This window comes from Orcinus orca, chromosome 2 (assembly GCF_937001465.1).
Source record: "Orcinus orca chromosome 2, mOrcOrc1.1, whole genome shotgun sequence".
Lineage (NCBI taxonomy): Eukaryota > Metazoa > Chordata > Mammalia > Artiodactyla > Delphinidae > Orcinus > Orcinus orca.
The window spans coordinates 2,622,642-2,648,026 of record NC_064560.1 but is presented as its reverse complement, the minus strand read 5'-3'; the positions used below and the strand labels follow the sequence as shown (position 1 = coordinate 2,648,026).

General features: G+C 37.9%; 1 protein-coding gene across 50 annotated transcripts in view; it reads left to right on the top strand.

Moving 5' to 3' along the window:
* Nucleotides 1–25,385, top strand: part of ZNF438 (zinc finger protein 438) — a 284,020-nt gene that overhangs the window by 128,724 nt on the left and 129,911 nt on the right. For all 50 annotated transcript variants that reach the window (XR_004476149.2, XR_007475770.1, XR_004476143.2 and 47 more), the window contains one exon: nt 16,408–16,475. Coding sequence is in view for 24 of the 50 variants with exons in the window: in XM_033403395.2 (XP_033259286.1) it covers nt 16,408–16,475 (68 nt within the window). In the remaining 26 variants the exon portion in view is untranslated. The remainder of the gene's footprint in view (nt 1–16,407; nt 16,476–25,385) is intronic.

Genomic DNA, 25,385 nt, shown 5'->3' with positions numbered 1-25,385 from the left:
AAAAAAAATAATAATAAATAAATAAATAAAAATAAAAAAAATAAACTGCGGCTCCATGCAACGAAATACTCTACAGCCTTTGCAAAGAATGAAGAGGATCCGTAAGTGCTGATATGGAGAGCTCCTGAAAATGTATTAAGCGAAAACAGAGCAGCAGGTATAATCTGCTCTAATTTGGGGACGGGAGAACGAGTGATAGAGCATATTTCTACACGTTAGCTTGTGTACACACAGACTGTTGCTGAAAGGATTTCCACAAAGGTGCTAAGACTCGCTGCCTCTAAAGACGGGAGCTGGGGGGGTGTAGGTCGAGAGTCAGGCTTGTTCATTTTTCCTTCGCTTTTTCCATGTCGGAGATAAGCATTGTATGGTAACCTAAGCGATAGACCAACGCCATCAGTGGCGGCAAATAAAAGAACAATTTAGGTGATGCTGCAGAGGTAGGCGTGTGACTGGGGTGTTCCAGGGAAAAGGTGAAAGTTTATTTTAGAAGAGGAAGACATCACCAGAATCATTCGTGAAGCAGTCCACACACTCACAGGAACGTGAAAAACTATGGAGCATAGATGAAGTTAGCAGGAAACAGAGCAGAGCAGGAGGGTTTTGTTTGTTTGTTTGTTTTTAATTGAACAGTCATTGTAAAGTTAATTAATGGGATTTTAATTCAGGGCAGAAATGGTAGAGAAGAAAAGAGCTAGAGATGGGAGCAGAGGTGAGAGGAGTGGGCGCCCTGGCAGTGCTGTGGGAGGGTGGAATTCCCAAAGACAGGCAGGCGGTAGAAATAGTTGTTGAAAGGACACCAAGTGGTCTGAGGTGATGCGACCAAAACTCCCTGGTGCTCAGCAGCCGAAAACGAATGTGAGGGATCCAGAATGATCTTCCAAGTGTATCCGTTTCCTGTAAACCTGCTTAGTTTGGAGATGATTTTGTCACTAAAGATAGACAAGAGTGGTGGAAACGATTAAATCCGAATGGTTAGAAACACTGCCACCAGACTGCTGGAAGGAAACAAAATGCTGACCGATTTCACAGCGTGTCTCCATATGGTGGACGTGTAAGTGACAGCCTCTTTATTTGATAGTATTTATTTTACTGTCGAGTGTCATTTCTTACCAAATGGTGCAATTCTCTTTTGAAATGCTTTCATCTTCATCATGATGATAACCTCACAGCCCAGAAGGATCCATCCTTTTAGCATTGGGAAGCCAGGCTGGAAATTCCAAAGATGCTCTGTTTGATGTAGAAAGAACCAAATGTTTTTCTTACATCTTTATCTTTTACCTTTGAATAAATAAGGGATGGAAGAATGCCCGTTTGTTAAAACTTGCCTAAATCTTGGGTCTTTTTAGACTTAGCTAAAATGCACTCAGGCCTTTTAACAGGAAAGCAGCATTGTCAAATTACTTCATTTATAGATAATTTTGGGAATCATTGTTATTGATAGTTAATGACACTTAAAACAATGTTGATATATCTGAAAAGTCCCACACCTGCTACTAGAGAAACTGAAGAAACGAGGACATTTTTTACATTTACGTAAGATAATTTTTAAGTCATTTTAGGAGTGCTTCAGTCCTAAAAACACAACCAGGCAATCTGCAGAGATCAAAGGAAATTTATTACTGAAAAAATTAACTTAGTCACTTATCTGTCACTTCAAGTTATAGAAAAGTATAGTAATGGCAGAATTAATAAGATATTGCTTCAGATTTCAAAAATCACTATTCATTTAAAAAATGACTCAGAATTTTAGAAACTCATCTATTGAAAATAAAAGATTTAAATGGTATGAAAAGTACTAGATGGAACCATGCAAGTATTGTTAAATAATTTCTAGCACTCTTATTTTTACAGGATTATTGACATTTATTCATTCAATAAGCATTTATTAAACCTTATTATAAACCAGGTACTTCTAGGTTCTGGAAGTATAAAGATAAACATGGCATTGCCCCTGCCATCAGGAAACTCACAAATTTAAGGGGAAAAATGGACAGATTTAAGCAGATGCTGCGTCCTAAGAGAGCCAGTCGAAGTGTGTTGAAAGGTAATGGACAGATCAGTAGAAATTTCTTGAATGGGCCAAGAAATTGTAGACATTGCAGAGGCGTTGAGTAGGAATTGTCTAGCAGGGCAGGGACGAGAAGGCTGTTCATGAAGAGCTGTGGAGGCAAATGAGAACGGCCTTTTGAGATGCAGCTGCTAAACGTAGTGGTGATAGCCACACAGGCCAGTGCGCTACAGGCCTCGTGTGCCGGGCTGAGGAGGTCGGGCTTCATCCGTGGACAGCAGGGAGCCACTGATGGACCTGAAGCACGAGGAAAACATTTTAATGGTTAGATTTGCATGAAAAAGACCCTTTCAGGACTACTGGGTAAAGATGATAGTGGAACTCAGAGATAAAGTTAAGGAAATTTTCCAGAAAGGGCAAAAACAAAAGAGGTTAAACACGGGACTTCCCTGGCAGTCCAGTGGTTAAGCCTTCGCCTTCCAGTGCAGGGGGTGCGAGTTCAGTCCCTGGTTGGGGAGCGAAGATCGCACAGGCCTGGCAGCCAAAAAACCAAAACATAAAACAGAAGCAATATTGTAACAAATTCAGTAAAGACTTAAAAAAAAAAAAAGGTCCACATCAAAAAAAAAAAAAAAAAGAACTTTAAAAAAAAAGAGGTGAAACATGTGAAAAGGGGAAAAAAAGTGTTAACAGTCCAGGGAGGATAAACGTCAGAATAAGAAGAGTTCAGGGGGAAAAGAACAGAGAAAAATAAATTAGGAAATCTTAGAAAAATAATTGAAGAAAATGTCCCAGGATCTAGAGTTTCCAGATTGAAAAGGCAAACACTTGGCAAATGGTTGAAAATAGGCTGAGAGACTTCATTGTGAAATTTCAAAACCTTGTTTCCATAGAGAAAAAAATAAAAACAGACTGCATACAAAGGATCACAAATAGCTTTGGATTTCTTAACAGCAACACTAGAAACCAGAAGACAGTAGAAATTTCAACCTGGACTTCTGTGCTCAGAAAAATTATTAAGCAAGATTTTTGTTGATTGAGAGATAAGAATAGAGATAAATCTTCAACCTTCACAGTGGGACACCAGGAGGTACTGCCTAACACTGAACAATCAAGAAGTAAGATTATAAGCATGTTAGTGACAGAATGGAGGTATAAATATAAGAAGAGTCAGCTCTAAGAATTCAAAGTGCTTGTTTCTGGGGAAGATAGATGAATAAGCTCTGGGGGTCTAATGTACAGCATGGTGATTATAGTTAGTAATACCATGTTGTGTTCTTAAAATCTGCCAAGAAAGTAGACCTTAAGTGTTCGCGCCACAATTTAAGTGTTCTTACCACAGGGGGAAAAAAAAAGTAACTGTGAGGTGACGGGTATGTTAATTGACCTGACTGTGGTAATCATTTTACAAAATATGCATATGTCACATCATCACATTGTACACATTCGGTGTATACAATTTTATTTGTCAATTAATTATACCTCAATAAATCTGAAAAAAAATTTTTTTTAATTTTAGGAGGCAGGAGCTGCATTTAGGTTTCAGGTAGCCAAGTGGAGCTGTGTAATAAGCAGAGAATATTTCACCCTGGAACCTGGGAACTAGAAATACAAATTTAGAGCTGTGGTTAGAGCCTTAGAAGTTGAAGTAATCTTACAGAAAATCTGTGAAGGGGATAAGAAAAACTAGGGTCTAAGGCTAGAATATATTTTCCTGGGTAGATTTTTATTAAGTTAGAAGAATGCCCTCCTAAACACTATACCCTGCCTAGTTCAGTCATATGTGGAACACATGTGAAAGAACAAATATCTATATGTGCTTGCACTTTACGAGGGTGAATGATTAGATCTTACACGTGAAAATGACCTTGTTTGTATTTCTAAGTACATTCTAGTATATTCCTTTTTTTTCTTGGAAAAAACCAAATGAACTTTTTTGCCAACTCAACAGTAACCTTTTTTTTTTTTTTTCCTTTTGGAAGAATCCTGCAGAACTTTACTACCATATATAATACCCTGTTTTTTGAATAGTTTTTTTTTACAAAGTATTTTCAACACATAGTATTCTAAGTTTAATCCTTTCTTCAGCCAAATGGGTTAAATAGTATTATCTCTCCCTTTCTAATTCAGGGAAACTAAAAGACAAAAAGATTCAATGACTTGTTCAAGCTCACAGAAGTTTCAATTAAAAACATACATCTCCCCACTCGGTTCTCGGATCCTTCCACAACTTCTTAACACATTGCACAGTTGAGGTGGGGCTGGAACATGGTCCTGAAAATGAAGGGTCAGTCTAGTCTTTTCGGGTTTTTGGTTTGGGGAATAGCAGTGAATATCTGGTGAGACCACCTTAGCAATAGGTCTAAAATTAGGGGAAGTGGGACAACCCAGACTTTCTGTAACGCTCAGTAGAAGAGAAGTTGCCTTGGAGGGACTCGAACAAACTAGTCCCCCAGGACAACTCTGTAAAGCATTTTACTGTGTCAGTGACTGACATTCAGAAATATCTGAATTTAAAGAGACCCTTTTTTTAAAAAAAAACTTATTTATTTATTTTTGGGTGTGTTGGGTCTTCATTGCTGCACGTGGGCTTTCTCTAGTTGTGGCGAGCGGGGGCTACTCACTGCGGTGGCTTGTTGCGGAGCACGGGCTCTAGGCATGCGGGCTTCAGTAGTTGTGGCTCGCAGGCTCAGTAGTTGTGGCTCACGGGCTGTAGAGCGCAGGCTCAGTAGTTGTGGCGCACGGGCTTAGTTGCTTCGTGGCATGTGGGATCTTCCCGGACCAGGGCTCAAACCCGTGTACCCTGCATTGGCAGGCAGATTCTCAACCACTGTGCCACCAGGGAAGCCCAGAGAGGCACTTTTTAATTGAACTGATTAGCAGTGTTCAACCACTCAGGGGAGGAAGAAGATTGTCAAATACATTATATTAATGCAAATATTAATATAGGCAGTTAAGAATTTTCTAAGTGGATCAAAACTCATTCTGTAGATTATCTTTCACCTTTTCTAATCATTTTGTGCCAATTTCAGAATTTTATTATTTGTTTCTTAAATAGGACAGATTGAGATGGGAATAAGCATTTATTATAACTGAGCAAATGACTGCTACTATTAGTCAGAATCTGGGTACCATAAGATTACATTATTTTTGGAAAATTGAGCTTTAAGGTATTAGGATCCTCTCATTTATATAAATATCTTGAGAAACTTGAATTCCATCCATGCTTAAAAAAGTTATTTTTTAAATCAGTGAAATACAGTACAACAACTTTAAAAACAGGCCGTTGCCTATAAAGTTAAACCACTCAGCAGTTTCACGCTAGGCAGTTTCACCCAAGAGATATGAACATGTTTATCTACACAAAGACTTGGACACAAATATTTATAGCAGTTTTATTCATGAGAGCCAAAAACTGGCAACAACTCAAATGCCCAACCATGGGTGAACGGATGAGCAAATTGCACTAGAGTCATAGGATGGAATACCATTCAGCAATAAAAAGACATGATTTACTGATACGTACAATAAAAGAATGTATACTGTTTGATTTATATAAAATGATATGAAATTCTAGAACAGGCAAAACTAATTTATGGTGACAGAAAGCATCAGTGATTGCCTGGGGCCAGGGAAAGGGGGTGGGGGTGGATCATAAGAGAACACAAGGGGACTCTTTGAGGTAATGAGGGAACTTTTTGATGTTAATGTTCTATATTTTCTTGTAATGTATCTGGGATTTGTTTTAATCGGGCATGGTAGGGTTACAGACACAGAGACAACTGCCTTTGGAAGAAGAATTTATTACTTACAGTTCCCAAGAAAGGGGGTGTGCCAGGCATTCAGGGCCACATGGGGAAGCTCCAGGGTTGGAAGTTCCAGGGAAGGCGGGATGGGAAAGCATGGCCTAGAGCCTTTATTGTTGTCTCCCTGGGAAAGGCGAAGCAGGGCAAAACAGTTTAGGATTGGCTAGTTTGAATGATGTCAGTGGTTCCAGGGTCTAAGGTAGTCCTAGCTGTCCAGTGCCTGGCCCTGGGGTGATTGAAGCCAGGGGAAATACTGGCTTGCTGTGTAAGAGTTCCATAAAGGAAGTGGTCGGGGATTCGGACTTTGTATTGAAAGATGTGCTCTCCGGAGGTGGTTTGCTATCTCTAGGATTATCTAGCCCTGGAAGGGGTACTCTGTCCAGCCAGCCAGGCCCCTCATATGTCAAAACATCATCAAATGTAGAAAAAGAAGAATGTAATTCCTACATAGATATATATACGTTTGTGTGTGTGTGTTTGCTGTATGTAGATTATACCTCAATAAAGCTGATTTGAAAAGTTTTTTTAAAAAAATAGTGAAATATAATGGGCGCATGAAATTAAACAAGGTAGGAGAATTCATCCTCAAGTGCATTAAACGTTTGCAGACAATACCCAGGTTTATAAAAGAACAGAGCATCATTGAATACTTCATAGGTACAAGTTCATTCAGGCAGTTCCTTTCTTTCCCTCTCTGTGTTATGACTATTTCCTTATTACAGTAAAAGAAAGGTGGCTTTTTCACTTATATGATGTCTGGGGTTATGCAGCCTTTCTGAGGCCTTTCCTGCCATGGTGCTGAAGTATACGATGAGTGGTTCTTAGGGCTGGACAAAAAAGGCTTCAATCAGCTTCTCCTTCGACGTTTTCAGTGACAGAGTTCAGCATTTCAAATAGCAGGTAATGGAGTGGGCGTCAGAGTTGAATGTCAATAGTCATGAGAAGCTGCTTCCTCGCATCCGGCTGAGGTTTGCTTCCTTGTAACTTGTCTCCCTTCCTGGTCTGACTACTGCCCACTGGAGTTACCTAGTGTCCCTCGAATCTTTCCTCCATGTAACGTCCCTTCAAATATTTCAAGGTGACTATTGCTTTCCCCTGAATTCTCTCATTTCCCAGGTTCACTCCCTTCCCAGCTTCTCTAAATCACTTTTTCCCTATTACTTCATTCCCATTCTTTGTTTCACTGATTTTCCTTTAATTCTAGTTTCCAGCAACAAACCTTCTCTCTGTATTTCCATTGACTTGGTACACACTTGTACAGGTGTTCATGAGACAGAAAAATGGAGGAAAGATGGAGGGGAAGGGAGACTGAACGCAGTGGTGCAGGAGCGTGTATATGGATTTAGGGACCAGACACACTTGGAGAATTGGTTCTGGCTCATCCAAGTGACCTTGAGCACATTACTTAATTTCCTTGGGCCTCAGTTTCTTGACCGTAAAGACGAGGACAGTGCTGATTCCCTGGTGAGGATAAGAAGATTGTGTGTGTGTGTGTGTGTGTGTGTGTGTGTGTGTGTGTGTGTGTGAGAATTACTTTGTAGGTCCAGCCCATAGCAAATACTCAGTGCAGAAGAGCTATAGTGTAGAATACAGTGGAGGGGCAGGTGTCTTCTGTAGATTCACCAACTCTGGCTCTAGCCTCAAACCTAAAATCTGTGGGACAGTCCCTGTGCAATGCTTTAAAGTCCAGAGCCACGAGATCACCATAGAATCAAAACTGAAGGAAGGCCTGGGAGAAGAACAGCTTCCCAATCAATAGGTTAGTAGCGTTACCTTCATATATAAAGAAGAGCCTGTTACAAATGACCCATAGTTAGACACCTAGAGACTTTATTACCTTTTTAAATGTTTTCATGTTTCAAGTTTTTCTGACCAATTGCATTATATTATGGCACTTATCTGAATGACAGTGTTTATTCTTTAGGAAATAGTTCCCTAGAAATAATTCCCTAATACTAATCAGTTAATATTAAGTTCCCTTAATAATCTCGAGTAACATCCACATTGTAGCTCTCTGGATGGTGCCTACGTCCACACACAAGAGCACGCACTTAAACGCATACTCACACTCTGGGTTAATGGTAAGAAGCTTATTGAGCATAGAGCAAACAGTTTTCATTTATTCTGTAAGATTCTTTATCTAGATGTGTTTTTAGGAAACTTGTCAAGGCAGCATAGCAAAGACAAGGCAAGGTGTGCCTTAGGTTTCCTCAACTAGAAGATTTCCATTTCCAGCACCATCAAGTTGTCACTTCTCAAGTAACCAATTCACCTAATTTCCATTTTTAAATTTTCATTTTTAATCAACTCTGTTTAAATGTGACATATAAACTAAAATTAAAAGTAACCGTATGAGTGATTTATAAAGCATATTAAGTCTTGCTATAATCGATAGTATTCACTCATTGTGTTCTTTAATTTTTGTTCCTTTCCAATAGGTTTTTCTACTTAATGTACTTTTCAGCATTTAAGTAGGAAAAGCCAGGTTATAATGATCAGAGATTCTCTAGACTGTGAAGGACACAGTGGCTGCTAAATGCTGTTTCATAGTACCTTGAGTCAAGATGCCCGCTGACTTTGCTTGTGTGATATTTGAAAAATGCTAATACATCTTACGTGACTTTTTAATGCATCTTCCCTGTAGGACATGTATATAATGGCCTTTTACTTCCAGCCCAATCAGAAGGTGAGATATTGTGATTACTCAGGTGTTTTCTTTAATACGCATTAGGTGTATTTATTGCCCTTTTGTTTTTCATAATTACAGTGGAGTTAAATACAGTCATGCTTTATGTGGCAGAAGAAGATAACAGACTCCATTTGAGTGAATTTTCTACTTTAAGTACCAAGATATTGGGGGTGTACAGTTGAGATTATTTTACTGGTAATGCTTATCTAATATAACATTCCAAAGCAATTAAAATAAAAACTTGATTTTTGTTTTGCTTTTTTTCAATTGCAGAGATAGTACTTGTTCATTGGGGAAACATAGCAATATGTCCATAAGCATAAGAAGGAAAGTTAAATAACAGTTTAATTCCTCACTCAGAGAGAGAGCCACTTTTAACATGTGGCAGTTTCTCCTAAGTTGGTTACAGAGTGGTACAGTAACCAACTCCTCTCATATAAAAATGTGTGGCAAACATTTTTCAAATTTTTAAATATTTTAAGAAACAGTGTCTGTAATAGTTTCATTATAAAAATATATCCTAATTGACTTGGTGTGTATCTTCAAGGCTTCTTCAAAGCCTGAAGAACTTTAAAGAGAGAATGCGGATGACGCTAGTGAAGATGGTAGTATATAGCTTTGCACAGTATCATGATTTTCTGAGGTGGAAGGAAGCTCTAGATTAAAAGGAATGCAGAACTTTAAGGCTCAGGGTGCATCCTGCAAAAATACCCCCCAAACGCTTTGCATGCACTGCTCTGTAGACTTTTTCCAAGCATGCATCGCTTTGTCTTTTTTTATTTTTGCCATTTTTTAGGGAAAGAAATTTAAATTTTTTTTTTTTTTTTTTTGAAATTTACGTTTCTTTGGTTATTAGTAAGGCTGGACATTCTAATGATTTACTAGTTTGACTTAATATAAGTCTGCTAGTTTTATGGAGTGCTTTCTCATTCTTATTAATTTGTTTATAACAGACCTGAGAGTGCAAGGACCATTTCTACCATATCCTTGCATAGTTGCACCTCAAAGACTGTTTGTTAAATGAGTAAGTGGGTGACTATATATCTATTGTAAATTTTCCATTTTTTCCCAATATTTGTCTTAATTTTTGACAGCTGTATTAAGGTGCAATTGGCATACAATAAATTACATGTATTTAAACTGCGATGCGGTATGTTTTTCTATATGTATGTAACACCCATGAAGCCGTCACCACAATCAAGGTAGTGAATGTATTCTTCTCACTAATAGGTGGATATATGTTCGTCGTGCCCAGCTGTAGGCCCTTCCTCCCAACTCTCTGTCTTCCTGTGCTCAGGCAACTATTAATCAGCTTTTCATTCCTACAATTTGCATTTTCTAAACATTTATAAAAATGAGGGCATAAAATATGTACCCTTTCTTTATCTGGCTTCTTTCATACAGCATGATGTTTTCGCAGATTCATCCATATTGTCGTGTGGGTCAATAATTTACTCCTTTACATTGCTGAGGAGTGTTATGTTGAATGGATATACCACAGTTTGTTTAACGGCTCACCTGTTGATGAACATTTGGGTTGTTTCTGGTTTGGGGCTACTATCAATAAAGCTGCTGTGAACATTCTTTGTACATATGCTTTCTTTTCTCTTGGATAAGTGGGAAGGAATTGCCTGGATCATATGATAGGTGTATCTTTAGCTTATGAAGAAAACGCCAAACTATTTTTCAAAGTAATTGTACCATTTCACATTACCAGCAGCAGTGTGAAAGACTTCCACTTCCTCTACGTCCTTGCCAACGCCTTGGTATAGTGTTGTTGTGGTTTTTTTTATTTTAGCCATTCTAATAGGTGTGTGACTTTCACTTACATTTGTGGTTTTAACTTACATTTCTGTAATAACTAAGGACGTTGAGCACCTTTTTATGTCCCTGTTTGCAAGCCATATCTTTTTTGATGAAGCATCTCTTCAGATCTTTTGCCTGTTTTTCTAAATTGCATGTTTTTTTTTTTATTATTGAGTTTTGAGAGTACTTTATTCTGGATACAGTGTCTTTACATATTTATTATTTGCAATTATTTTCTTTCACTCTGCAGCTTGTCTTTTCCTTCGCTTAATAGTTTTTTAAAGAGCAGAAGTTTTTAATTTTGGAGTCCAACTTATTAGTTATTTTGTGGATTATGCTTTAGATGTCCTATCTAAGATGTATTTACATGATGAAAAGCCATAGTGTTTTAGAAGTTTTGTAGTTTTAGGTTTTAAATTCAGGTGTATGTTGCCCTTTGGGTTTGTATGTGGCATGAGGTATATCTGAAAGTTTTGTTGTTGTTTGTGTATGGATATCCAATAGTCCAAGCACCATTTGTTGAAGTGACTATCTTTTCTCTACTGATTTCCCTCTGTACCTTCATGAAAAATCAGTTGGCCACATATGTATGGGTTTATTTCTGGACTCTCTAATAAGTCTTGAAATTAAAAGAGTATTATCTGTTTGTCTTATTGTTAAAAATGATTTTGGCTATTCTGGGTTCTTTGCATTTCCATGTGAATTTAAGAATAAGTTGGTTAATTTCTACAAAATGTCTATTGGGATTTTGATTAAGATTCCATTGAATCTATAACTCTGTTTGCAGAGAATTACCATTTTAACAATATTGAGTCTTCTGACCTGTGAACATGGTATATCTCTCCATTTATTTACGTCCTTAAAAATTCCTCTCATCATTGTTTTGTAGTTTTCAGTGTTTCACATCTTTTTTCAGATTGACCCTTATTTCATATTTTTGATGTTGTTACAAATAGCATTTTAATTTCTGATTTATTGTTTCATTTCTGATTGTTACTAGTGTATGAAATGTAATTGATTTTTATATATTGATCTTGTATTCTTTAACCTTGTTAAACTCACTTAGTTATATTTATAGATTCCATTGAATTTTCTATGTAGATAATCACGCCATCTGCAAATACAGTTTATGTCTTGTTTTCCAGTGAAGATGCATTTTATTCATTTTCTGCTTTACTGCATTGGCTAGAACTTCCAATACAATATTGGTGAGAGTAGATATCCTTCTCTTAATTGTAAACTTAGAGGGAAAGCATTCACTTCTTCTCTATTGGCATGATGTTAGCCATAGGTTTTTTCATAGATGTCCTTTACCAAGTTGGGGAAGTTTCCTTCTATTCTTACTTTTCTAAAAGATTTTTTTTAAAGGAATGAATGTTGGATTTTGTCACATGCATTTTCTGCATCTATTGAGATGATCACATAGTTTTTCTTTTTTTACTTTGTTAATATGGTGAATTACGTTGATTTTGAATATTAAATACGTGTACATTCCTGGGATAACCCTACATGGTCAGAATGTGTTAATATTGTTGGATTTGATTTACTGACATCTTGTTTATAATTTTTGCATTTCTGTTAATGAGGGATATTGTCCGGAGATTTCTTTCCTTCCAGTGGCTTCTTGAGTGATTTTGGATTCTGGATAATGCTGGCCTCATAGAATTAGATACTTAGAATTCCCTCCTTTTCAGTTTTCTGGAAGAATTTGTGTATAATTGGTATTATTTCTTCCTTAAATATTATTTTTGTGTATAATTGGTATTAATTAATTGGTTTTATTTCTTTCTTAAATATTCAGTAGAATTCACCAAAGAAACCATTTGGGCCTAGAGTTCCTTAAGGGAAGATTTTTAACTAAACATTCAATTTCTTTGAAAACATAGGGCTCACTTTTTGAGTGAGCTTTGGTAGTTTGTGTCTTTCAGGGTAACTGTTCATTTTATTTAAATTATCAAATTTATTGTCAAAATGTTGTTTGTAATGAATGGACCCTTATGTCTTTTTTTTTTTTTGGTGGTACGCGGGTCTCTCACTGTTGTGGCCTCTCCTGTTGCGGAGCACAGGCTCCGGACGCACAGGCTCCGGACGCGCAGGCTCAGCGGCCATGGCTCACGGGCCCAGCCGCTCCGTGGCATGTGGGATTTTCCCGGACCGGGGCACGAACCCGCGTCCCCTGCATCGGCAGGCGGACTCTCAACCACTGCGCCACTGGGGAAGACCCCTTACGTCTTTTTAATAGTGGTAGTCTGTAGTGATGACACCTCTCTCATTCCTGATACTGGTCATTTGTGTCTTCTTTCTCCTGATCAGTTGAGCTAAAAGTTTATCAATTTTATATATTCTCAAAGAATCTGCTTTTGATCTAATTGATTTTATCCATTTTTCTGTTGTCCATTTCACTTATTTTTTCTCTGATCTCTTATTTCCTTTCTTCTACTTACTTTGGGTTAATTGTACTATTTTTTTATTTTTTAAGGTGGAAACTGAGGCTTGAGACCTACCTTCTTTTCTAATATAGATGCTTTTAGTGCTCTAAATTACCCCCTGTATACTGCTTTAATGGAATCATACAAATTTTGGTATGTTATGTTTGCATTTCATTCAGTTCCAAGCACACTCTAATTTTCTTTTTGATTTCTTCTTTGATCCATAGGTTATTTATAGGTGTGTGATTTAGTTAACAAATATTTGGAGATTTTCCAGATACATTTCTGTGATTTTGGCTTCTACTTTTATTCCGTTGTGCTCAGAGAATATACATTATGACTTGAATCCTCTTAAGTGTATTGAGCCTTGTTTTTATGACCCAGAATATGGTGCCTTAATAAGTATTTCGTGTGCACTTGAAAACAATGTGTATTCTGTTGTATTGGGTGGAATGTTCTATAAATGTCAATTAGGTAAAATTGGTTTATAGCGTCATTCAAATCTCCAGAGTCCTTAATGATTTTCTGTCTGCTTCTTTTATCGATTATTGGTTATTAATTATTCTCTATTTCTCCTTGCAGTTCTATCAGTTCTTGCTTTATGTATTTTGAAGCTCAGTTAGTAGGGACATAAACATTTAGGATTTTTATAGCCTTTTGATGAGTTGTCCTTTTATAATTATGAAATGACCTTCGTTATGCCTGGTAACATTCTTTGCTCTATAATCTGCTTTTTCTGATACTAATATAGCCACACCACCTTTCTTTTGACTAGTGCTAACATGATATATCTTTTTCCATTCTTTTACTTGTAATCTGTTTGTGTCCTTATATTTAAAGTGCCTTTCTTACAGGCAGCATGTAGTTGGGTCTTGCTTTTTTGTCCAATCTATCTTTTAAGTGGGATATTTAGATCATTTATGTTTAATATGATTATTGATATGTTTAGGTTTTAATCTATCATCTTGCTTTTTGTTTTCCATTTATTCTACCTATTCTTTGTTCTCTTTTCCTGTTTTCCCTTGAAAACTGAGTATATTTATGATTCCATCTTTTTGTTGTTGGCATATTAGATAAAATTCTTTCTTTCGTGATTTTAGTTGTTGCTTTGGGATGTATAATATACATGTTTAACTTATAATCTAGCTTCCAGTGATACTGTACCACTTCACCTGTAGTCTAAAGAACCTTACAATAGTATACTTACATTTCTCCCCTCTCTACATTTGTCCTGAAATTCTCATACATTTTATTTTTACATGTTATAAACCCCACAATGCAGTGTTAATTATTTTTATTTAAACCATTATATTTTAAAGAGATTTTATTAAGAAAAAAGCCTTACATGCTTATCATGCATTTCTGATTTCTAGTGTTGAAATCTTCCTTTCTGTATATAGATCTATATTTTAATCTAATATCATGTTCCTTCTACTTAAAGGGCATCATTTAACATTCCTGTAGTGCGGGTGGGCTTGTGATGAATTCCTTTGCCTTTTGTGTATACAAAAATGCCTTTATTTCTCCTTTATTTTTGAAAGATACTTTCTGTGAACATAGAATTCTAAATTACAGATCTTTTTTTCTTCAAGTACTTTAAGATGCGGCCCTAATGTCTTCTTACTTGCATTGCCTCACTTTAAATCTTTCCTTTTTTCACTCGTTTTGAGCCATTTGGTCATGATATGCTTTGGTGTAGTTTTCATGTTTCTTATGCTTTAAGTTTTTTGAGCTTTTTGGATCTGTTCATAGCTTTACTCAAATTTGGAAGTTTCTGCCACTATTTTCTTAAAATAATTTTTCTGACTTTCCATCTCTCTCTTCTCCAGTTACTGATATACTAGACTGCTTAAAGTTGTCCTAGAGCCCACTGGTGATCTGTTCATTTTTCTTTCGCTCTCTTCTTCCTGAGTTTCATTTTGGGTAGTCTCTATTACTGTGCCTGCAAGTTCACTAGTATTTTCTTCCGACATGCCTAATATGCTGATAATCCTATCCAGTGTATTTTTTTACCTTATATATTGTAGTTTACATCTTTGGAAATTTTATTTGGGTCTTTTTTTATGTCTTTCCTGTCTAAACTTTTTGAACATATGAAATACAGTTATACGTCTAATGATCTTGTCTGCTAATCCTAACATCTGTGTCAGTTCAGGGTCAGTTGTTATTATTTTCTACGCTATGGCTCACATTTCCTGCCTCTCTGTATTGCTTATGCTTCTTTATTAGGTGCCAGACACTCTGGCTTTTACTTTCTTGGGTGATGGATATTTCTGTCTTTCTATAAATATTCTTGAGCCGTGTTCTAAATACACAGGTAAGACACTTGGAAACGCTTTGATCCTTTTAGGTCTTGCTTTAAGATTTGTTTTGTGAAACCAAAGAAATGTTTGATGTAGGACCAATTCTTCCCCTTTATTAAAGCAAGATTATTCTTTGTACTGTACCCAGCGTTGTGTGAATTAGGAGTTTTTTCAGTCTGACTTGTAAGAACAGACAGTATTCCTGTGAATGCTTGATGGGAACCCTACTCATTGCTCGCTCGCTCGCTCTCTTTCTCTCTCTCTCTCTCTCCAGCTCTTTTCTTCATTACTCTGGGAATTTCCACCAGCTTTCTCCCTTCCTGCACTGTAGATGATAGCGTTCACCTCATTTGTTTCCTGTCTCTCAAAGATCAGTCTTTGTCACCTAAGGTCCAGTGTTTCGAAATATTGTTTTGTGTATTTTGTCTGTGTCTTGGTTGTTTCAGGAAGGAGGGCAAACCTGGTCTCTGTTGTTCAGTCTTGGCTGGAAGCAGAAGTCATGCCCTTTTATTTTACCTAGTTTTCTATTTTAAAAACATTTAAAATTTTCAATGGAAAAATTCATCAGTCTTTACCTTAATGGCTTCTGTCTTTGGCGTCGTGCTTAGAAACACTTCCGTGTTTGAAGGCTTACAAAAATATTTACCTGTAGTTTTTCAAGGACTTTAATTGTCTTATACATTCAAATAGTTTATTAATATGGAACCCCGTATTCTAGACAATTTGGAAAGTAGCTAAAATGGAAGGGGAAACACCTGTAATTATATCACCAAGAACAAGGCTAATATCCATATTAACATATTTCCTGTCTTGCATTTTTCTGTGCCTTCGTTTTTTGTATAGTTGTTATCCTCGTGTGTATGTCATTTGGTGTGTGCATCTGGTACATCGTATCATCACCATTTTCCATGTTGTGACGGAATCTTCAAAATTGCATTTTAATGACTGAATTATGTTTCATCAAATGATTATATTGCAGTTATACTGCCTTTACTTATATTGTTAAACATTTTAGTTATTTCTTAAGCAGAATCTATAAAACATAATTATCAGGCAGGGCATTTTTAGGGAACCTTAACTGCCTACTTGCACATTTCCCTGACCCTACGAGGGCAGAGAGGCAGATACAGGGCCCTCTCAGTGTGTCATTGCTCCCTCCCCAAGCCCACACCAGTGCATTCAGTGAAAGCCTGTCTGTATAAAAACTAGAAGGAAAATAAAAACTTCAGTTTCCCAATAGTTCAGTCCATTCCTTATTACTCATATAGTTATAAATAAAAAGCTTGTAATTTATATTTTTCGTTTGTGTTAACATGGCATCTCAATTATTTTCTAATTATTATTTGTGCTTGCTTATTTTTAGGCAAATTGTTGTTCAAGTCAAAGACATCATAATGCAGAGTGCTTCATCAGTACCACCAAAAGATCAAGGTAAGATAAGCCATGCCAGGGAAACCGGTAATGTGTGTGTCGTAAAGAGTTTTAACAAATGCATTTAACGTCACTGTCCTCCAACCATAAGGTGACTTATTTCCTGGAACTAAGAACCAAAAATCCAATTACATACGAAAGTTGATTTCTTTTGGTAAATGACTTGAGTGTCTGTGGATTCCTGGTTTATCAGACGACGTCCCCTTTACTGAGGGCAGCCCGTCTCATCCCACGTAAAACTCACAGACGCCAGCACCTCAGCTGGTAATTTAGTTGGCGCTAACAGATGCCAAATGAAGTTACAGAGCCTTGGCTTTAACGAAGCAGAGTGACAGGTGTTCTAGTGAGAAGGATGTATACAGTATATATATTCTTGCACACGTATGCACACACAACACGCATGTAGAGAGAGAGAGGATGTTCGCTTATACATTTTTGACCTATTTCTTCCCATATACCCATTTAACAAAAAGAAACATAAAAGAAACCGTTTCCCCTCCATATGAATTTTTAAAAAGAAGATCATGGGTTTTTTTTTTTTTTAGCAAGAGCTCCTGGACCTTTCAGGAAAGCCGTTTAAGGTGGAGATAGAGTCATTTCTGAATAAAGAATAACTAAATTTTCCTCAGTATAAACGGCAAAGTCTAACCTTTAAGAGGAATTCAAGTCTTTCCCTGGCCTCTACTGATTCTCTTCCCTACAGAAGGTTTGATGTGTGTGTGAGAAAAATAATGCCTTTAAATGATTCAAAACTGGGCTTCCTTAGTGGAAGGTGTAGCTGTTCGTGAAAGGAGGGCATTTGCTTTAAAGACCCCTGAACTGGAGAAAACACTCTTTGTTTGCTCTGCCAAAATGAAAGGTGGTGGCCTAACTGTGAAGAGTGTGGCGTCTGTGTCTGAAAGTCATTTCTGCCCCTGCAGTGCATAACCTTGGGTACATCACTTGACCTTAACTTTCTCATCTATAAATCCGTAAAATGAAGAAAGTAAGCCCTACGCTCTAGGTGATGTGGGGGTTGAAGGAGGTAATGCTGTAAATCACTCCGCACACGACTCCCCGCGGAGCGGGCCCTTACGAGGTGACGGCGGCTCTTGCTGTCAGGGGTGGTTATTAACACGTGGGCCCTGCCCGCCTGTGGAGGCCCACGCGGGAAGATGGGCACGGCTGCCTCCTGCTGGGGATGCCTCGCCGCCTTCAAAGGCCACGCGTGATCCAGGGGCGCTCATGGGAAGTGAACGCAGAGCAGACCCCCGGCTGGCTTCTCATCCAGGCCCGTGGCCAGAGGGAGAGTAAGAGCCCTTGAGAATCGCACACGTCCTAGCCCCAGACACTAGGGCAAGAGAGCGGACGGGGGCAGACGGGCAGGGAGAGCAGGCCCTCGCTAGAAGTTAGAAGTATGCATGCCCGTGAGCGTTTCGGTGCGTGTCCCCTGGGAGATCTCTGCACTTGTAGCCGATCAGTGTCCGAGCTGGCCTGACCTCCCTGAGCAGGCGAGGAGAGGTGTGGCTGCTTGGAAGAGGGAGTCAGGAAAGCTGGGCCCTGGCCCGGATATAGCCCCAGCCAGCTGTGGGCCGCCAGACCAGTTATTTTGCCCCTAAGCCTGTAGCGAAGCCAGGATTCCTTGCCGTTCTTTCCCAGCTCTAGCAGGTTACGAGTCAGGGTGAGTAACTAAGCAACGAGCTGCTGGGTTTCTGGCTGACACAGGGAAGCAAAGCTTGTCTCCACTCACACCTCTTGCCTACTTTGCTCTCCTCACGGTTTACTTTGTTTTGGTTTTGTGTCTACCTCTCTGAGCTGCTGTGTAAGCTTAGTTATTACCTCCGTTGACTTGACCAAAGTAGAAGATGCCCTCACGCCTAGCGAGGATTCAGCAGCTCTCACAAACTCTGCATCAGTCTTTCCTGGGACCAAAGGTGTGTAAGCCCCAAACCCAGAATTTGACAGACAAAGAGATATAATAACTAAAAGATCTCAATTAATCGAGGGCCTCAGTGTAATAGTCACTCTACCTACAACTTGACAGCCATTGTTTTATTTAATGTTCACGATGTTCAATATAATCTTTATTTCTGTGGTTCAGGGAGATTAGGTTTTTTTTTTTTAACCAAGGTCACCAACCAGTTCAGTGACTGAGCTAAGATTTGAACCTAGAGCCATCAAAGTCCAAGACTGTTTGTCCCCTGCGTCATACTGTACATTTATAAAGAAGATCTCTAGTCTAGTTTTAGATCATCCCCCTTTTTCTTCTCTGATGAAACATTGTGCTTAATTAAATATATGAATACTTAAAGCTATTTCAATCCAAAGTAAGCAGAAATTAGAATTTGTATCGTGGGAAATTATATCAGTAAGGAAAGCTATGAGGCCTAAGAATTGCCCGGTTATTCATTAATTTACTCATTTATCAATTGCTTTCTGTGTGTCCTGGATTACTATTCATATTTTTTAACAAAGAAAAATGCCAGATTTTTAAATTATGATTTTGTTTTCATTTCTTTCATCAAATATAATCACTTATGGGACATGAGAAGTTTGCTGATCACATGTCATTCATTAATTAAATGCTGAGCGATTTATGTAATGAACTATTGATGGCTGTCTATAAATTACAGTACATTCAAATTTCAGACTTGTAAGCACATGCGCGTGCACACAGGTGCACACACGCACATTATACACGTTAACGTATGAAATTCAGGTAGGACATCACAGCAGAGTTGTGGAGCTTAAGAAAATCCATGGCATCATGTATGACACTATCTTCTAACAAAATTTCATACAGTGCAAGCAGATTTAATGATCACCAAGACAGTACTTACCAGGAACTATGCCCGATGCTGTGAGGGATCCAAAGATAAATCAGACAGAAGCCTGCGCTCTTACAAGACACAAAATCCTAGTAGAACAGCAGACATGTGTGTAATTAACCAGAATAAAGCATGACAAATGCTGTACTAGACCTGAGTGTGACGTACTTGGAGAACGGTTGGTTGAGCCAGAAGCTTGAGGCTGGTCAGGAAACACGACAGGAGGGAGCGTTTGCTCAGGATGTGAGCACAAGTGTAGAAGTCAGTCAGGTGGGGTTTAGGGGTCGCAGGATGTGGATTAAAGCTAGGAAAGAACTAGAGGAAACTAATTAGAAATTCCAGTGCCTTCTATTTAAATGTTTCCTAATTTTGGATAAAGAAATTAACATTGTAACATCACTCAGATAATGTGTAGTATATTAAAAGCTTGCCATTATAATAGTGTCCTTATTATCCCTTTCTGTGTAAAAGTGTTACTTATAGAATCTCCAGAAGTTCATCAGACTTATTTTGTTACAATTTTCTATCTTCTCACGCATTCAGGGTTTAGAGATAGGATTTATGGTTTTCCCATAACTTTCTTTTTTTGTTTGGTATTTTCAAATGATAAGCTAATAAAAATGTAAGGACATGTATTCTGTGTTGGAAAACAGCAAATTGTAGCAAGTGATAAACCATGTTTTGGAAAAAAAAAAAAAAAAAGGCATGAAAACAACATGATAAGGACAACTACAGCCGTAACTTCCACTTTAAATTTGTTGAAGGAAAGAAAACCACCAGAGTGACTGAAAATGCAAAGGCATTGATTTACTTGCCAGATGAGGAAACACACAAGTGAGCAGCCTTGCCAAATGGTTCTGTTAGAGGGACAGTTTACGTTCGTTATGTGCCAGGAAGAAGTTGACTGTAGTTGTGCCAGTTAAGGATTGAAGTGAGCACCTTGGAGAGGGCAGGATGAGTGTCAAGTTCCCACACAGTTAATTAACACAAGTCCCACTGTTCATTGGCCAGAAAAGAGTCTTAGGTCCCGGGAGGGTCTGTTTTGCTGGAGCCATTCAAACCTCTTAGATACTCGCCAGCTTCGCAATTCAGTTTTGCCATTTCCTAGGCAAGTGTGCTGTGAGTAGAAAGGTCTTAGAGGTCTTCTCACACTTTTCTCGGCTCTGTCATAACATGTGTATAGTTTAAACGTAGTTATCAAATTGTGAGAGATGTTTCTGTCCAGTGAGAGCAAGAATAGATGACGCTGAGGAAATGGCAGATGCTTTGAGGCATCTTACTTCTTTCGAGTAAGAAGTAGTGGGTCTTAATGACCCCCTTCAGGAACACTGCAGTTAGCTAAACGCGCTCTGTACCATGCCTACTAGTCTTCAAAACCTGTGCATTATTTAACTGTGAAGCCAATAGCCATTACTGTCTTTCATGTGAATTCAGATTTGGAGCTGTGATAAAAAAGAAGAAAAAAACCTAGATTTTCTGATTCAGTGAAATACTTTAAAAATAATCATGGCACAGCCTAAAAATATATTCTTATGTCTTAGAGATATAAAAAGCTGTACTTACATCTTACAGAAATAAACATTTTCGGTATTAGTGAATATAGAATTTTTGAACTCAAGGAACACTTGGGGTAGGTAGTTAATAATGTTCTTTTTTTTTAAGTTTAGGAAAATGATCCTACTTATTTTAGACTCTTAGTATCAGTTGGGTTCTTTATGTAAACTTTTTAATGAATTTTCTGTTTTTGGCGGGCTTTAAAGCATCCTGGCATGTAGTGGTTTCTCAAATACATATTAAATTTTGTTAAAAGTGCTTTAAACTCTCAAACACTTTAAAAAAAAACATATTACTCAGGTGCTATGAAAAGATTTTAATCTTTGTTTTTTTATGAAACACCAAGCTGAAGTTGTCAAGTCTATGTGTTCACTTAACAAATATTTATTGCCTTTGGAGGGGCAATGAGCAAGGAGCAAAGGGGGAAAAAGGAAAACCAAACTAAGCTCTACTCTCTTATAGCTCAGTGTCAATGAATAAAACTGGGCTGTCTATCCAAGCAGGAGTTGACCTTTTATGAGGACTCAGCCTAAGAATAGCTTATTGTCTTGTTATCTAACTAAAGTTTCACCCTTCGAACATGGTATTGGAGATGCTTCCCAAGCTCCTTTCCTGTCTTTTGTCCTCCGCAGCCCTCTCAGTCTGGGGTAAGAACACCAAGCTAAGAGCTGGACAGCTGAGCTCTGGTTATTCTTCTGCCCTTCTTTCTAGGCTCTGTGATCTTGGCTAAATCTGTGAGCCTCAGTCCTTTCATCTTTCGAATGGGGATGTTAATTTTGCCCTGACACAGTCCAATGAGATAAGGTACTGTTGATTCTCGTCACTTGCAGCCGTCACATTCTGTAAAGTCACCACAAACACTGAATTAGCTAATACTGCACCATGGCTCCTACGGGAAATGCAGGGTTAGGTTTCCTGTGAGCCTTTGGTCATCTTCATCAGCTATCAACACAAACCCTGGCTTTATGTGTGTTTCTGTTTAAAGACACCTCACTGAATGTATCTTGTTGATTCCTCGACATTAATTGGCCTCACAGACGCAGCATTATAACTCATGCCTGAACAGAGCTTGTCGAACACACGTATTTTTTTCCATGAGGCACATCAGACTCTTCTAATGCTTAGGAACACTGCACAGCATATCAGCACTACGCTCGAGGGCTGTTTTAAACAGTGAAATCACTAACAAAAAGGAAAAAAGTTTTTTAAATGTGGCGCTAAATAGACTGCAGAAAGGACGCTTGTTTACAGTATGGGAGCTGAAACAAGGCAGAGCACCAACTACTGCTAGGAACATGACACACACTTTTTGCCTGTGCATGTCTACACATGACCACGACAGTGCCACCAGTGTGGATTTGGGGGTTGCAAGTAAACTTTAGCAAGCAGGTGAATGCACAAATACAGAATCTGCAAGTGCGGCTCAACCATGTATGAATGCACTTTGTACATTCGTAGAGCGCAATAGAAATCTCAGAGTCAGTTACAGAATAAGAGTTCTTTCGGAACGTAGGTATAACTTTGTGTAAAGTTGATATGATCGGTGTCACGTTAATCAGGTAATAAGTATATTATTTGAAAGTGACCACAAGTTCTTAGCTCAGTAAAGCTACACAGACAACTCTTGCTGTGAACTCTGGCTCCTCAGGGCTCACATTTAATACACAGTAGCAAGGAGAAGCACTGTGACTTGTTGCTTTGCGCTTAGTGGTTAAGGTGGCGTTGTGACCTCATTAAAGGCGCGGAGGGGCATTCCCTATGTTTTACCAAAATATTATGTTTCTAAATATGTGACATTCATATGGAAACATTTTGATCTTAACTAGCGGTGTAAGTGCTGTTCTTGGGCTTTTGGTACCATTTTATGTTGCAGACCGAGTACAAATTGACATTTTCAAGCTGGTTTTGGTTAACTCCTTAACGTTGGAAATTGGAACTTTCCAATGTAATAACCTGCTGTATTAGTATGTTATGCTGTTGACAGAAGTACAAATGGAAAACACACACATACCTACAGAAATTTCCTTGTAGAACAAAATGGAAATGACTTGGGTGGCCTAAACCTTATCAGGTAGACCTCATATTGGGAGTTATTCTCCTATTTGAGATAAAATGCTAGAGTCTGGAATATCCTTTTTAGTAAATTCGGTTTATGAGTATCTCTGTTGTTTGAAATAGCCTGATTTCCACTGCTTAAAAAGCAGGCTGCTCACCGGATCATCTCCTCTGGCCTGTATCAGTGTCACTGTAGCCACTCGGCAGCAGAGTCTGTCAGAAACTCCAATTAACCATGTAAATGTATTTCATAGCATCACATCTCACTTTGTCGGAACCCCTGCTGCCTTTCTATCATTAACATAAATGCAGGTGCAAACAGCATTTATGTACTTTGATAGGAAGCAGTTGGAGACATCTCACCGTGGGACCCAACGTTTTCAGATTGTATACATCTGTTCAGATAATGTATGTGGCCCCAGCAACATGAACACAAGGATGGGAGCATCTGCCCCCAAGACCATTTGCCATATAGCAGGAGGTGCTTACATCTTTATTTATGCAGATAGTTGGTGTGATAAGCTGCGTGGGGATAAAGGAAAGGATTTCGACAGCGGTATTTAGATGTTATGCAAGCCAGAAGTATAGGCTAGGCATTTTATGTTTGTAAAAGTCTACTACTAATAGGAATGGAAATTTGTAAGTCTAGTCATGCTTTGAATGAACATCTTGTCTTTAAATTAATTGGCACCAAAACCCTAAAAACATTTACAGAAATTCCAATGTCCAACTTACATTAGAAACAGCAAGTTATTATTTTGGTTTTGATAAAGTAACTTTAAATGATTTTGCATGCATTTTGCTAAAAGTTCTGAAAGGAAAACAGTGCTCTGTTTTTTTCAAAAATTCTAATACTACTAAGAGAATCTTGTGATGATATTTCTTAAAATTGGAGAAAAAAATGCAAATGTCATTAGTTTAAATATGTTATAAGATGTTCCATGAGTATAAATTGAGTAAAATAAATTTCAAAGCATTAACATTTATACTATTTTTGTCAAAAAATTTTTTTATTTAAGCTGTATTCTAACATTTCCAACTAGTGATATTTAATTATAATTTATATTTTTATTAGGATAAATTACCTTTAAACACTTCATTTTCACAACTCTGTCTCATGGAGCTGCTGTATTATATTCTCACAAGGGAAAAGCGTGAAGGAAACAAAAACTTATCAACCAAAAGCAAGACATTTCCAGATTTTATTTTCTATTCTCATTCACATACACACACAAAAAATCAGAATCTTGAAAGAGCTTGAACTAGATTTCATGTAGTCGGCAGTTCTCAAACATTTTCGTTTCAGGCCCCTTTACGCTCTTAAAAACTATTGAGGACTCAAAGAAGATTTTTTTATGTCAGTAGTGTCAAATGGGATTTACCATATTTGAGATTATAAACTGAAAAAATATGTATTTGTGAATTCATTTTAAAATAACAGTAATCTCACTACAGCTTAACATAAATAACATATTTTGTGTAATTGGCTATATTTTCCAAAGCAAAAAAATTAGTGAGAAGACTAGCATTGATTTATGTTTTTTGCAAATCTTTAAAGTCTGGCTTCACTGAAAATGGTAGGAGTCTCCTATCTGGTCCTGCATTCAGTATGTTGTGCTATGTTGTTTATGTTGAAGTATTTGAAGAAAATCCAGCTTTACAGTAACTGGAAAGGGAGGGAGTATTTTAATAGCCTTTTCAGATAATTGTGGATAATTTTCTTTGCTACTACACCAAAATGTGTCAGATAACTATACCTGAGTTTAAACGAGTCAGGTAGCAGCTTAAAGTTTAGTTGTAATGTGAAATTTGAAACTGTGTCAGTGTACTTCTTGTATTCTGTTACGTTTAGGTCCATCGTGCAATGTGTATTAGAAAACAGTTCACTGAGTTACGCAGATCTTCTATATATGTCATTTTATACAATATTTTAAAAATCATATTTGTTAAAATAACCAGCAGTCTTACCTGAAAAATCACTAAGTCTAGGGAAGCTTCAATATCCTGGTGATGGATTCAAGTTTTCCAACATTCTAATGCTGCTCGAAAGCATGATTTTTATCATTGGCCATGGGTACTGCCAGATGTTTTTTCTTGTAATGACAAGGCTCGTTCATTCACGTCTGAGAAAATGTCTGCGAGGTACCCCGGTCTGAATATGTTCTCTCAACATATGTCTGTCAGATGTTCTTTCAAGTCAAGATGGTTATTCCGTGAAGAGCAGCTAGTCCAGCTTCAGACCATCACATGAGCACTGTTCCTCGTGGCCACCGTCATGCCTCAATGAGCAGCGGAAGTGCTCCGGGGGGGATGAACCGTGTCATCGTACAGAATTTTTAAAAGGCCCGTAAGGATCAAGGTTTAAGAAAACTGAAATTTTATCCTGCGTTTTTATTCTGCTGAGGGAGTATGGTGGCAAAGGATGTGGCTGCTTGGACAGTCTGCTGTCACTGCCTGAGTTCACTTTTATCCAGTTACGTCCTTTGCTCCATCA